This window comes from Heloderma suspectum, chromosome 4 (assembly GCF_057233095.1).
Source record: "Heloderma suspectum isolate Gila_16-S chromosome 4, 16-S_ref, whole genome shotgun sequence".
In the NCBI taxonomy this organism is placed as follows: domain Eukaryota; kingdom Metazoa; phylum Chordata; class Lepidosauria; order Squamata; family Helodermatidae; genus Heloderma; species Heloderma suspectum.
In genome coordinates, this window is record NC_139461.1 from 203249387 (window position 1) to 203263955 (window position 14569).

General features: G+C 43.7%; 2 protein-coding genes and 1 long non-coding RNA gene across 3 annotated transcripts in view; 1 reads left to right on the forward strand and 2 right to left on the reverse strand.

The window, feature by feature from the left end:
• The window catches only part of LOC146347966 (uncharacterized), a 51437-nt gene extending 50550 nt beyond the window's left edge, over positions 1-887 (reverse strand). Inside the window, exon 1 of the long non-coding RNA XR_014790486.1 lies at positions 781-887. This is a non-coding gene — a long non-coding RNA (uncharacterized LOC146347966). The remainder of the gene's footprint in view (positions 1-780) is intronic.
• HS2ST1 (heparan sulfate 2-O-sulfotransferase 1) overlaps positions 1-1480 on the reverse strand; it is a 129519-nt gene extending 128039 nt beyond the window's left edge. The window contains exon 1 of the mRNA XM_084852025.1: positions 1048-1480. Within this exon, the coding sequence (XP_084708151.1) occupies positions 1048-1171 (124 nt within the window). The 5' untranslated portion in view covers positions 1172-1480. The remainder of the gene's footprint in view (positions 1-1047) is intronic.
• A 618-nt stretch (positions 1481-2098) lies between these two features.
• SELENOF (selenoprotein F) overlaps positions 2099-14569 on the forward strand; it is a 45485-nt gene continuing 33014 nt past the window's right edge. Inside the window, exons 1-2 of the mRNA XM_084852027.1 lie at positions 2099-2177; positions 3796-3963. Coding sequence (XP_084708153.1) covers positions 2109-2177; positions 3796-3963 — 237 coding nt within the window. The 5' untranslated portion in view covers positions 2099-2108. The remainder of the gene's footprint in view (positions 2178-3795; positions 3964-14569) is intronic.

Genomic DNA, 14569 nt, shown 5'->3' on the forward strand with positions numbered 1-14569 from the left:
TTATTATATTCTATTCAATTATATTTTCAACCCACCTGATAACCAATGCCCTCTAGACAGGTTACAATTAAGGCTAAGAGGCATACAAACTGCTAAATAAAATACAGTACAAATATTTAAAAGAATAAAATAACAATCCACTACTTAAAATATACGGAACAAAGGGCCTCTCAACTACAATTCTCCCAGATATTTACACAACTACTGTAGCAATGGGAGCAAAGATTTTAAAGTAAATAGCCCAACATTTAGACACACACATAGCTGAGCTTTCAGGCTCCTTGTAGCATGCATTCCCTACTAGGATTGCTTCTCTTATGTTTAAAACCCCATTACAAAGCTTGAACCTTAAATAGAAAATGGTCATTCTAAAGATTGCAACAGAATGAGAAAAGCTTTTAGACTGACTCCAGACATCACCACTACCTCTCCAGCTGCACAGAACAAGGACCAGTGCGAACTAACCCCTTACAACACTGCTTTTGCCATTTCCTTTGGTCTCAGCAAAAGGAGTATTTACATCGTTTGCACACATATATTCTACCACCACACACCTCTCCCCTCCCTCCACCGTCTTTCAGCTGATTTCATAACCCGGAAAGAAAGAAATCTACGTCTAGATCCACTCCAGAGCCGGTGCCAGTGTCTGCACAGTTCACAGCCTTATCTGCAGAGCATCCCGCCAAATCATATCGACAAGATCGATTTGCCTCATTTGCAGAAAGAAGACACGGGCAAGGGCCATGCAGAGACGGATGGGTTTTCTGAGATTTTTCCTACCAGTCCACAAAGCTGCTCCAGATCAGCACGTCGTCGCCGTCGTCCCCGGTGTCCGCCCCCCCCGCCTCTCCGCGATGGCCCCATCTTTGCCGCCTCTCCTTCCAGTTCTGCAGTAAAATGAGAGGGCTTCTTCTCCCCCTCCCCGCAGAAGAACTGGGGGAGCCCCATGCCCAGCCGCCCCCTTCGTGACGCTCGCCTCCCGGCGTTCCTTCCATGTGGCCCCAAGCGCCAGCCACCGTCCCCTTCCCAGGGCCGCCCCTTACTCACCCAGCTTCCCGCGGGATTCCTCCAGCTTCTGGATCTGGTTCTCCAGGAAAAGGACGGACACCCCGAACGCCAGCACCGCCAAGAGCTGCAACTTAGGCGGCAGCATAATCCGAAGCAGCCCCATCGGCAGCCGCCGCCTGAGCGCCGCCCGCCTGGTCGCACGTCCGCCTGGGGATCACGACATCACGCGGGGCCCGGGCGGGGAGGCCGGGGGAGCCTCTGCGGGGGACACAGCGAGCGGGCGGGCGGGCGGGCGAGGGAGACGAGGCGAGCTAGCGGGGGAAGACGCGGCTCTCACATCCCTCACGACGCCGCGCGACGGCGCCTCGACCGCCCCTTCACCCACCAACCGACAAACCCCCCTCAGCGGCGGCTCAGCCAGCCAGCCCCGCTCCGCTCCTTCCGCGGTCGCAGGCACGCGCCCCCTCCACCCAACCGCCAATCTGCGTGCGCTGCTCAGCAACCGAACGCTCGGGCGCAATCACGCCCACTACTCCTGCCATTGACCAGCCAGAACACAGGCTCCGCCCAAGCGCTTGCCGTCTATTGGCTACGACTCGCCTCATCGCCCCATTCCATTGGCTAGCGGCGCCGTCCGCCCGCCCACCGACGCTTCCGCGCGTAGCTCGGAGGACGCCCCTTTCAAGCACGTTGTCTGCTGATTCGACCAGCTCGTCCCGACAGCCTGTCCACCTTTCCTTTGGGGATTGGGTGACAGAGTTGCGGCGAGTTGCCATTCCTTGAAGGTTGATTGGTCAAGATCCCTGCCAATCTTTATGCGCCCGTCCCCCGTAGAAGATAGGCCCCTTCCTATAGTGTTTTTGAAAGTGCCTGGGGGGGAAAACGAGTCAAAGAGCGGGTCTTGAAGAGATAGGGGCTCCTTTCCCACAAATAAACTACACTTTCCCATTTTTAAACTTCAGAGTCCGCCTCATAAGGATGGGAGAGGCTGAGCAGTGTTTTCCCCTTTGGCTCTAAGCTGGCAACGCGTAGGGCACCCTGGCCGTTTGGGGGCCTTTCAATGGATTTCCTATGGTGCCGGCAACCGTTCGTGCGCCAACATGGCGATGGAGAAAGGGGCGATGGAGCTGGGGCGATATTGGGTGTGGCTGCTGGCGGCGTTGCAGGCGGTAAGGGGCGCCGCGGGGTCAGGGGAAATGGGCACGATGAACTCGTGTGAAGAAAAAGCCAGAACCGCCGCTTCTGTCTCTAGATTGGGTTCTTCCGCGGCCGTTGTGCTTGGGAATAAGTCCCGTTAAAACCGGCGGGAGGCGGTTCTGAGTAAGCGGGCGTGAGGTCGGACTTTTCGCTGGCCGCGGCGTTGCCCAACTTCGCTACGATGTGTAAAAATGCCTCGCTTGAGTGAAACAAATAACAATAAAGATCTGGCCGAATCTCGGTTTAGGGCGCAATGCCATGCATGTTTAGACAGAAATAGCCCTACAGTTCCCAGTATGTCCCAGCCAGTCTACACATGCATAGGATTGCACCCTCTGTTGCGTTACAGTTAGGCCCATTGAAATCAATGGGACTTAAGCTACTTTAAGTCTCATAGATTTAAGTGGGTTTTCACCAAGTGGGTTTTCACCAAGCGGGGATCCAACCCAATAATTTCGTCTGGTTTAATTGAGCATCTCCTCCCCCCACGCTTTTTAATCTGGCTGCAGGACACGTATTGGAAAGACTGTTGGTTTGCTAATATGCAAATGTTGACTACGTCTAATCCTTCAAACCTGCTCCACAGAAGTAAATTCCATTAAAATCAGTAGGAGTTACGTTTACATAATGGCTGAGATTCCGAGACCTGTGGGATTAAAGGGCACAATGCTATGCATGCTTAGACAGAAAAACAGCTGGCTGGGGAATGCTTGGAGTTGTAGGCCATTTCTCTGTCTAAACATGCATAGGATTGCGCCCTAAGTGACTTTGGGCTAGTCACTGCCTAGGCTACTGTGGAAGGATGTTCTGAGAATTAAAGGTAGAATGGGAAGGACCACCATATATGCTGCCCTGAGTTCCTTGGAGGAAGTGTGGGATAAAAACATAACATATAAACTAGTTTGGTATGCCCAAGATGCCATTGGTCTTGTATGTGTCTTTTGAACAGTTGAGGGCTGTTCCCATCTGCAGCAGGAAACCTTTTATATCTATGGAGGCTTCCTGCATGATGTAGAACAGGGATGGGCAGAAAGTAGATCTCCAGATGATTTGGACTTCAACTCCCAGCATTCCTGACCTTTGGCAATGCTGGCACGAGCTTCTGGGAGATGAAATCCAAAATGTCTAGTGATCTACCTTATACCCGCCCCTGATGTAGAACCCTTGGAAATCATGTTGTGGTTGGCCACACCCTGTGCCATTTTGTTTGGCACCCATGACATAATCTCAAAATTCCGGCTGTTCAGGCTCTCAGACCTGGAAACGCTAGGGACCCCTGTTCTAGTAACAATGTTCAGGATTGCCAGCTTAATATATTACATTTCTATATGTGTTTATAACTAGTATTTGGTTATCTTCCATAAATTATTAATACGCCTTGTGTGGTTTTATGTAATGAAATTGTAGTCGTGCTTTGTATGTATCTTCAAGTCAAATTCCATTGTGTAGATTGTTCTGTGATGTGGGAACTGGAACTCCTTAAAGAGCTGTGTTTTAGAAAATGGTGGCTGATTTGTTATATTTGGGCACTGTATGGCTGCATATTCTCAATTTAAAGTGGCTAGTTGCGTGAGTCTTGTTTGCTTTCAGGTATCTATATATGGAGCAGAATTATCATCAGAGGCATGCAGAGAGCTTGGCTTTTCCAGTAATTTGTTGTGCAGTTCTTGTGACCTTCTTGGCCAGTTTGGCTTGAATCAGCTGGATCCCTTCTGCAGAAAGTGCTGCCAAGAAGAAGCTCAGTCCGAAACTAGAAAGGTAGGCTTGATAATTATGCATCAAGTAACTGAGCTAGCCCATTACTTAAAGCTTGCTGATATCTAAGATTACTAGACCTACGTTTCTTCAATTAAAATTGCATTAATGTAACATTTAGCAGCCAAGCTCATGCAGGCTGTTGACCGAGTTCTTTTTGTAACGTTATTTTTGCTGGTGGTGATTCCTCTGATCCTTGAATATCAAGGCCCTCTCTCTTTCTATTCTATTTACTTTCTCTGTGTTGAGACATTGGGTTTTCAGAGGTTTGAGGAAAAGAGATAGAGCTCTGAGTGGGTGAAAGCTGGACAGCTTCACAACATTAAACCAAATGCAGGATATTTTGAAGGCATATTCCTGTCTTAGTAAAAGGGCTTGCTAATTTTTAACCAATTAATAGTAGTTCCTTTTAAAGTAGGGGTGGGCAGAAGGTAGTTCAGGATCTACTGGTAGATCTCAGGGTAATTTGCGATAGAACAGCAAGAATTTTTGAATTCCAATTCTTCAGCAATAGCAACAACAAAATACACACACACGCACGCGCACACCAAATTATACTGAAGAAACCTTGGGGTAGTCTGGAATGGATCTCAGTTCTGGTAGTACAAAAAAAAAGTCTACATTGGTGTGTTTAGCAGCTGCGCAGAGGCGTCACGTTCTTTAAATTGAAGTGCATGTCTTTTGCACCTACCTGGCTCCCATTTGTTGATCCCAGGGTTCTAGTAAAACACAAAGTAGATCTCACAAGCTTGAAATCTGCCCTTGCCTGCTTTAAAATAGTAAAAGTCTTACACTTTAATTCTTTAGTGCAGGAGATGAATGAACTGTGATTATCTGTAGTGCTATCTTTGTGCCTGTTCATGTAAAAAAAAAAGCTGTAGATCGGGTGAGAAGGAGGCTCATACTAAAATACTTTGAGTATTGCACTTGCTGGCTCTGATCCAGATATAGTTGCTTTCAGCAATACAACAGACGATTCAGTGTAACAGTTGGTAATGCTACCCATTAAGGCGGGAGGGAAAATAAGTAAGAGGGAAGGAGATGCTAATTTGACAGTTACACAAATTTGGAGAAGTTTTTCCAAAAGAGATTTGGGAAGTTATGAATGATTAGCATCTAAATATGGAATCTGAAATAGTTTGCTGTGCTAGAAAGCTTCTATAAAGCTTTGCTCTATCATGTCTCCCCTAACTCGCCTTTTCTCCAAGCTAATGATAGGGAATGATATTAAAGGCAAAACTGAAGTACTTTGGCCACATAATGAGAAGACAGGATACCCTGGAGAAGATGCTGATGCTAGGGAAAGTGGAAGGCAAAAGGAAGAGGGGCCAACCAAGGGCAAGGTGGAGGGATGATATTCTGGAGGTGACGGACTCGACCTTGGGGGAGCTGGGAGTGGCGATGGCTGACAGGAAGCTCTGGCGTGGGCTGGTCCATGAAGTCACGAAGAGTCGGAAGCAACTGACTGAATAAACAACAACAACGAAAACAATCCCAGCTGTTGTAACCCTCCCTCACAGGGGAGTTGCTCCAGCCGCCTGATCATTTTAGTTGCCCTTTTCTGCACTTTTTCCAACTCTACAATATCCTTTTTTAGGTGGATAATGTACACAGTATTCCAAGTATGGTTGCACCATAGCTTTGTGGAAGAGCAGTATGATATTGGCAGTTTTATTTTCAATTCCTTTCCTAGTTATGCCTAACAGGGAGTTTGCCTTTTTTACAGCAGCTGCACACGAGATTGACATTTTCATTGAGCTGTCCACCACAACCCCAAGATCTCTTTCTTGGTTGGTCACCCCTAGCTCAGATCCCGTCAGCTTGTAGTTGGGATTTTTTGCCCCAACACTTTATACTTGCTTACATTGAACCACATTTTCCGTTTTGATGCCCATTCTCACAGTTTGGAGAGATCCTTTTGGAGCTCCTCACAATCCCTTTTTGTTTTTACCACCCTAAATAATTTGGTGTCATCAGCAAACTTGACTACTTCACTGCTCACTCCTAATTCCAGATCATTTATGAACAAGGTGAAAAGCGTTGGTCCCAATACAGATCCCTGTGGGACCCGTCTAGGAGATTTTACCATGTATTCCTGCTCTCTGCTTTCTGTTTTTTAACCACTTACTGATCCATAAGAAGGACCTCTCCTCTTATTCCATGACTGCAGAGTTTGTTCAGGAGTCTTTGGTGAGGGACTTTGTCAACAAACCCAATACCACTAGCTTCTGTGACTGTGTATTTTTTGCCTTGGGTGTCTTTTAACAGTGCGATCCTATGCATGCTTATTCAAAAGTAAGTCCCATTAAGTTAAAGGGGACTGACCCAGATAAGATCAGTTGTCTGCAATGTCTTTATTCATAAAATTGGATGTCCATGTATAGACTAGGTTAGGGTAGGAGGTGGTCTGGTCACCACCCTTGAAAAAAAACAATCTCTGGTAGTGTGAGGCAAAACACAGATGTTAGCATTCAGATTGCTGGAAACAGATGGGTGGAGGAGGGATTGGCTCAGAGTGTGCATGCCCTCTGATCGCGACTTCCCTCACCAGCACCCAAATCACTCCAGCAGCAAACCGGAGCTGCCCCTCTGTGAACCAAAAGGATAGCAAGTGACAAGAAGGTGTATGCACTCTGAGCTCAATTCCCCTCTGTGTCATCACTCAGGTAGTGAATCAGGGCTGCTTCTCTTCCTCTGCCAACAAGAACAAAATGCAAGCGGAGGGGCAAACAAATTGGGCATTGGGTTGATTTGTGGAGAGGGAATTTTTCCATTTTTTAATTGCATCCCCATGAATTTTCATGTGTCCCTACACTGTGTACATTTTGTGTAGTTTAAGCAGCAGTAATGTAGCTGGATGGGTTTGATTCTCCCCCCACCACAGTTTATTCCCACTGAGAATCAACATAGCTTTGAACAAGACTAACCTACTATTTTTAGTAGATGAGTTCTCAATATTCATTATGTTGAAAGTGCCCTGTGGGTATTCCTGTTGATTTGGAGAAGGTCTTCAATCAAGTTCCCTTGAATTGTATGCTCAGTGTTTCGGAAATTCTCTGTTTCGGGGAGCAGAATTTTTTATCTCCAACTTATTTATAGAGACTTCAGGGTTACATTACCTACAAATGAAAGCTTCTTTGAATATTTTATCTTTAAAAGAGACATGAGCTAGGACTGCCTACAATCTTCATTATTTTTTGCAACTGAATCCTGACAGTTTTTATCAGACAAATGTCCTGTGGGCAACAAAAAGAAGCACTTGGCTCTGCAGGTGATCTATCGAGCAGGTCTGGATGCATGATAAACCATGGCTTATTGTGACAGCAGTGAGCTGCAGCGAGTCTTAGGCTCACACTCTCCCTACCTTTTCTGGAGCAGCTGCAAGGAGGCAGTTGGAAGCTTTTGCCTCCATTTTCTTTAATAAATTCAGCTTCTTGTTTCAGTCAGACCTGACCAAACTGGTTAATTTTAACTATGGTTTGTTTGGAAGATGCCGTAGTTCAGATTAACCAGAATTTGTCGGGTTCAGACAAACGACAATAAAAAGGTCGGCAAAAGATTTACTGAGCTGCTTAGTATATCATCGTAAGCCATGGCTTATTTATGACATCTGATCCAGCCCATTGTTGCTTTTATTCAAATGCCTGTGCATTTAATTAATATCTTAATTAAATTATATAATAATATTATATAATATAAATTATATTATATTAATTAATATCTTAATTAAGATAATTAAGATATTCTGGGTGTTACCACATTGTGGTCATGGGCAGGACAATAATTATTCAAGGTGAATATTTACTGTTATAACTTTTGGAAATAAGTTTTTATCAGTGTTTAAGCATTAATTATGCCTCAACCTTTTCTTCCTAGTGCCACGAAACCCATCCCAGAATTCTGTGAGTGTAGTGATTTCAAACATGGAAGTCGTGGCTAGAATGTAAAATCCCAAATCAGTGCATTGTTAGCTGCAACTTCAGCTCATGCAGTTAAAATGTATGTAACCCAAGTTTTCAACAAAGCCTTTGGCTTGGACTTTTTTTTTATTAGAAATAAGGATCAAGGTGAAGTAGCTAATTGTATTTACTCGCTCATTATCAGTTGTTACCAGGGGTGCGCAAATTAATTTGCCACACTCATCGTGGCATACATCCCTTTCCCCTCCGGTGATCACCTCCAAAGTTCAGTGCAGCAAAGCAAGAGCTTACCCTCGCCCTTCTCCTCCTGAGTATTACTTACACTAGAGAAGCCCATCCCATTGGGAAGCACTACACACATTTCAGAAGCGTCCTGCACACACACCGTCTCTGAATCTGGATGCTGGTATAAAACCACAGGCATTTCCTGCGGTAACTGACACAAAATTAATATGGAAACAATGAGCCCTTGTTCTACCAGAACATTGGTATTTGCCTTCAACATGGTGACGCTCATAATAGGCTTGTGTATAAGCTGTGACGATATGCCCAAGGGGGTGGGGGGAGGAGGGAAGAGACAGAACTCAGTAAACTATAGGTCTAACTAGGCATTCAGTGGAAAACACAAGATTCTCAATCCTGTGCTTGATTCAAATGTGCAAAGCATGGTAGGGCAGACTTCCAGGAGAGAAATAGCAGGCAGGAGGGGGGGTTGGACTTTAACCTTTCTCTTGCCTGCCACTTTTCCTGGGTAAATTTTCAACCAAGCTGCTTTTCCCCATTTGACCAGGAAATCTGTTAAGGAACCAAGCTGGGGGACAAGTGGTTCTAGAAGAAAAGCAGTGGAAAGGGGGTGGGTTATGCATGTACACACTCCCCCCTCCCAACCAAATCTCTCCTGCAAATAACTGTTCCCATGTTGCACATCAGAAGCAAACATGGGATTGGAAATTGCTGCCAAATGTCTACTTCTGCTCTGACTAAATAGAGGAACACCTTAGCAAACTTTAAGAGAATGAATATGTCAAAGTTGGCAATGAAACTTTGTTGGAGAGAGCAGCATGCTTTACAACCTGACTATTTCTGTAATCGTCAAGACTGCAAGGTTAATCAAAACACATGGCAGGGAGGATACGAGTGCATTTCTGGTGACTCTTCACACTCGCCTACTCCTGTGCCCTTCTTGATTGGTCTTCCATCCCAGCTCTGTGGGCTGTGTTGAAGAATGTTTTAAAACAAATCATGCTTGACATGGACAAGGCCTTGTTAAGTGCTAATTCAGTAAGTTGATGATATGAGGTCAGAATGGTCAGGGCAAGTATCAATTGAATGGCATGCATAATTACTACTTTTACAAATTGGAGAAGTGTAATACTTGTTAAATAGTGCGTTTTTTCATTTTGGTGGCTAACACTAATATGGCAGTTGCTGCATATATGTGTAGTGATTAGTAGGCATTCATACACGTGTCCGTGTTTAAGTCCCATTTAGATAACCAGAGGTTTTATACTGTGTTATATAATTTCATCCCTGTTTTTGGTTCCTTATGCAAGGTTACAGTAAGTTCTTAAAAACTCAAGCAGAAAACTCTACTGTGCCCAACTGGGTGTTAGCACCCAAAGGTATGTGAAGAGATACTGCTTAAATGCTGCTCAATAGCTGCAATTGCCCTACAGTGGCTGAGCTGATCTGTTACTGACTTGGTTTCAGGAAGCAATTCCAAACACAAGCCATTTGGAGACTTGTTCTTAGCCCCAGGAGTGAGTCACCAATCATCCTTTTGGGGACCCCACATTTATATATTCTAAGTATTTTTATACTGCCCTTCAATCATATTCACCACTTCTGGCCCTGGTACTATCCCCATCAAGCAGTCTTGTTGTGACATTCTCGTCTAGGAGTACGTCAGTCTTGACTTCAAGTAACCATCTTCTCTTCCTGCAGCCACACCTGGAAACAGCATCACAGTTCATGGATGGGATACATGGGGGAATCGTACAAAGCAGAGCTTCAGCTTCCTTAAAATGCCTGGATTGTGTTTTTTAAAAACATTTTTAGTTTACGTAGTTTTCTATGCATAAACAAAATCCTGAAGTGGATAGCAATAACAAGCCAAGAATTTAACAACAAATTCTTTAAAAAATAAAGCACCTAGAATATATAAACTACAGAGGATAAAAGCTACTCTTAAAAGCAGCAGAATTAAGTTGAAACCAGTTGAAGTTTCTGAGAAGTCTTCAAAGGTAATCTCATGTACAATGCGTTGCAGTAGTCTAAGCTGGATGTTACCAAGTCATGGACAATTGTGGCCAGGCCATCTCTATTGAGGAGGAGCTGCAATTGCCACATTACCCTTAGCTGGTGGAGGGCATTTTGTGCCACAGATTATACTTGTACATCCAGTGATTAACATTGGATCTAACAGCACTCCCAAGCTGTGAACCTGATATTTATGGGGGAGCACAATCTTGTCCAGAAAAGGTTGACCACCACCTCCCTGGTCAGCAAAACCACCTACCCTCAGAACCACTGAATTGAGCTTCAGTTTGTTATCCCGCACGCAGCCCATTACTGACTCCAGGCACCTGTTCAGGACTTCCACAGGATTAAGAGACAATACCGAGCTCTGCAGAACCCCACAGCATGTCAGGGTGCAGCGCAAGATACACACACAACCCTGTGCGAATCATCTTTTGGAAGTAATCTGCCAGGTAGTGGAAACTTTCATCTTGATGATTTTCATGAAATCTTAATTAGTGGTGCAATTGTCGGGTCTCTTTGGGCTGGGATAAGCAAGCACTATGTGTGATCCTGAGCTATGCTGAACTTGCATGTTTTATTTACGCAGACAACATGTTAGTGGTGGGAACATGGAATGCACTAGGAGATAGTAGGTGGTTTTACTTCCTTGGTGCTATTTGTGCTGATTCTGATGTGATTCTTAGGATGCTGTCAATATGCTCTTTTGTTAGTTGATCGCACTACACCACTTGCCTGGAAATTAGTTATTTGAGAGAAGTTAGTTAGGGTTGAGCACCTTTTCCAATACTGAAAGTCAGAAGGGGGGCAGGGGTTAAATTCTTAACTTAATCCTCAAGTTAAGAATTTCTGTCTGCTGTCATAACAGTTAGAAATAAATAATGCTAATCTTATTTATATAGTTTTAGGAAAGAAAACCTAAGCACTTCACAATGATTTTAAAAAAGACGGAGACACAGGTCTTTGTGGCAAGTTCATGATCGAAAGGAGACAAATGTTAGGGGCTTTGGGCTTTAATGAAAACTTTGGACTCATTGAACCCTTCTGGAATTATTACTTAGCCTTCTGGAATCTTAAACACTCATGCTAGCAAGACTTGGTAGTTCTTTGGAGAATTTTTTTGTTCTCCATCTTTGCCTAAGTGCCATTAAGCTGCACCTTAACTGTCATTTTCTGTGCTCTTACTGTAAAACGCATTTTACTTTTACATGCTTTCCTTTATGATTAAATCAGATTCCAGTGAATCAGAAAAAGAAATCCTCCAGGAATGTTTGGGAATAATTGAAAATACTATATTTTGAATGCAATATTGTCCATGATAGAAATTAAGATTTTAAAATGCAAACATTATACCGCAGGAATAGGAATTCCTCAAAAATAGGTCCAGCATCCTAAAATTAACTTAGACCAATCCCATGATCCCTGAGCAAGCATACCAGGGAGCATGGGATGGCTCAAAAAACCCTTTCCGAGGTTGGAGACAGCGCTCCAACCTCAGACGGGGGAGTTGGAGATCGGACCCCTGATTCCTCACAGCCAGCATGGAGAAATCTGCACTAGCTGCTCTCCAAAGTCAGAAAGTCGATCTCAGGGGAGATGTTTCAGTGGGTGGGGAGGCCAGGATACCCAAGAGGCCAGGATACGATTGAACCTGAGCCTCCAGCCTTCTTCCCTCCCCCTCCAAAGTGCCCTCAGCTGAAAAGCTCATCTAGTGGGAAAAAGTGTACAACGAAAGACAAGGAGGCAAAGATCGCTTCAGCTGCTCCTCACATTCTGCCAGCTTCAGCCTGGCAGGGTATGGGAACATCAGAAGCCTCCGAGTTCAGGGGCTTCCAAGCAGGCAGGGCACTGTACATAGCACTGTGCCCTTATTTAATCTATGTGGTGAAGAAGAACAAATAATATTCTTTTAAAACTAAAACAAGATGTGGGTCGTTCCGTGCTTGCAACTGTGGATGATAAATTATTCTGGTGACAGTCATGAGGGATGTTCACAAGATCCAGGGCCATCCATACTCTAATTCATTAATCACTGTATCATTGGAGCTGTTTGCACAACACGACAGAGCACCATGGGTGAGGCTGGGGTGTGTGCAGCCACCACTGTGAATATGCAGTCCCCGCTTGGAGGTTGTCGTGCCGTGTGAACCTGGCAAGCATGAGTTATGCGAGGGTTAAACAACTTTCGCATAACCCCTAGCCATATTTTAGGGTTATACAAGGGATGTTTAACCCCCGCAACCTACGTTCATCAGATTCACACAAAGTGACAACCCCCAAGTGGGGGTTGTCTTTGGAAGCGTCAGAGGTTAAATAACTCATGATAAGCTGTGACATGTTGTCCAAACCTGATCATTGAGTAATTATGTGTATATTGACCATATATGCTCCAGTCCAGAGATCTGCACATGGAAGCAGGCTTTCACACACATTAATTCTTGCAACAAATCAGATGAACATTTCTGCAGCTAATCACATACATACCATTTTTGCACATGATGAATTAAATCAAGTTTTGCAATTCCTGTTAAGTACTAAGAGCTTTCTATTAATGTTAGTGAAGACAAGATTTTACCCTACTTTATCAATGTCCTTGAAAAGCAGACGGTAAAGCTTCTTCTTGTGCAATTGCTCCTTGTAAAGAAGGAAGTATTTTAGTCACAATAAATAGTTACAAGGAATTGCCCTAACACTGGGAAGTTTGCACCAAACAATGTATTTGACTACTTTCAGTATCCAGAAATTCTGTATCCAATTTCAGACTAATGCAGCAGCTCACTTTAGCAGCATTACTTTAGACAGCTGCACATTGTAAGCCTCAGTCTCACCAGCACAGAATGATGCTGGTTTCTGAAATACGGAAGGATGAAATGGAGGCGAAGGTAACCGTGCATGAAATTGTAGTAGGAGAAGAAATTGCTAACACTTTGCAGTTACTGAAAATAGCTGCACTTACAAGTGTCTGTTTCTCTCTATCATCTGATCGTATCAAAGAAGTGTGTGCCCTTAATTATAGGTAAATATGATGGTTGGGCGGAGCTGGATGCTCTTACGTTTTGGTTATAAGTTATATCGCAGTTGCATATAAGAATTCATAGTGCTTCTAGATCTGTACAGCCCACTGAAACAATTTTGGACTATTACATACTACTGACAGTTATACCTTTTTTTCACTAAATTTTCACTAATTTTTTTCACTTTTTTCTGGCAGACGATCACATAAACCATTATTTGTTTTCTTAGTTCCTGGCTTGTTTGTTCCCTCCTCCTTTGTCCGCTCTCTCCATGTTTTCCAAATGCTTTTTTGGTGCTGTAGCACTGGCATGTAGAGTGGCTGGGTTTTTTTTACTGCTTTTGCCTGCTACCTCCGTACCCTGGTGAAATAAACCATGAACAACCCACATTTCCAACTTTGCACATAACCCAAGATTTAAACAACCCAGAGTGTATGGGCCAGTTGACAGGACATGACAGCCCATTTTGGGTTAATTAGCCTTTGAGGAGATGTGGTACATGCCAACCACTATTTTGCATATGCAGCCCCGAATCAGGAGGTTGTCATGTCATCCAAGCCTGGCCATTGGGGGTTATGAGAGGGTTAAACAACACTTGAATAACCTTACAACAAGCCGAGGGTTATGTGAAGGTTGTTTAACCTCAGATAACCTCCGATGGCCTGGTTCAGATGACATGACAACCCCCAATCAGTGGTTGTATATGCAAAATGGCATTTGCAGGTGCCACGGTTCACCTCGGGTTAAATAACTTACAGTGAGCCATATTTTGTCATGCAAACCAGGTCCATGGTTTGTTAAATAACTCACAGTTCTTGGTTTGTTAGTGCAACCACTTTCACACATCACAACAACCCAGAATTCAATAAACCATCAGTTAAATAAATCATGGGTTAGTGCTATATGCATAGCAGGTTAAACTGTATTATGTATAACTTGGTTTGCCCATAAAATTATTAAAATTAAAAATACTTAGAAATAACTTTGTGAATTTGTAACTATTGTTTGAATAAACAATATTTTTAAATGCATATACCAAACATGATAATTTTATAAGTAAACTAAGTTATGCATCATATATTTTACATTCCTATTTAATGTCTGACCAGAGAGAACATCACTAAGTAGTCTCTGAAACATTTGAATCATCCTTGAAGCCTGAAGAAGCAGAAAGCGCTGGAGGCGGAGGAAGACTGGTGTATAACATCTGTTCCTGTTTGTAAGGAAGTGGTTGTGATGGAGTTTGGGGAAATCTGGTATGAAGGAACAGCTATTGAGGGTTTGTTTAGCTGGGGAAGACTATCCTGCCTATGAGGACAGGTAATCAAACATATTTAATTTTGATTTTAAGCAATCTCATTATTTAAGAGTGACATTTTATTCCCTCTTGTAAATAATTCGTCTTAATAATTTTTG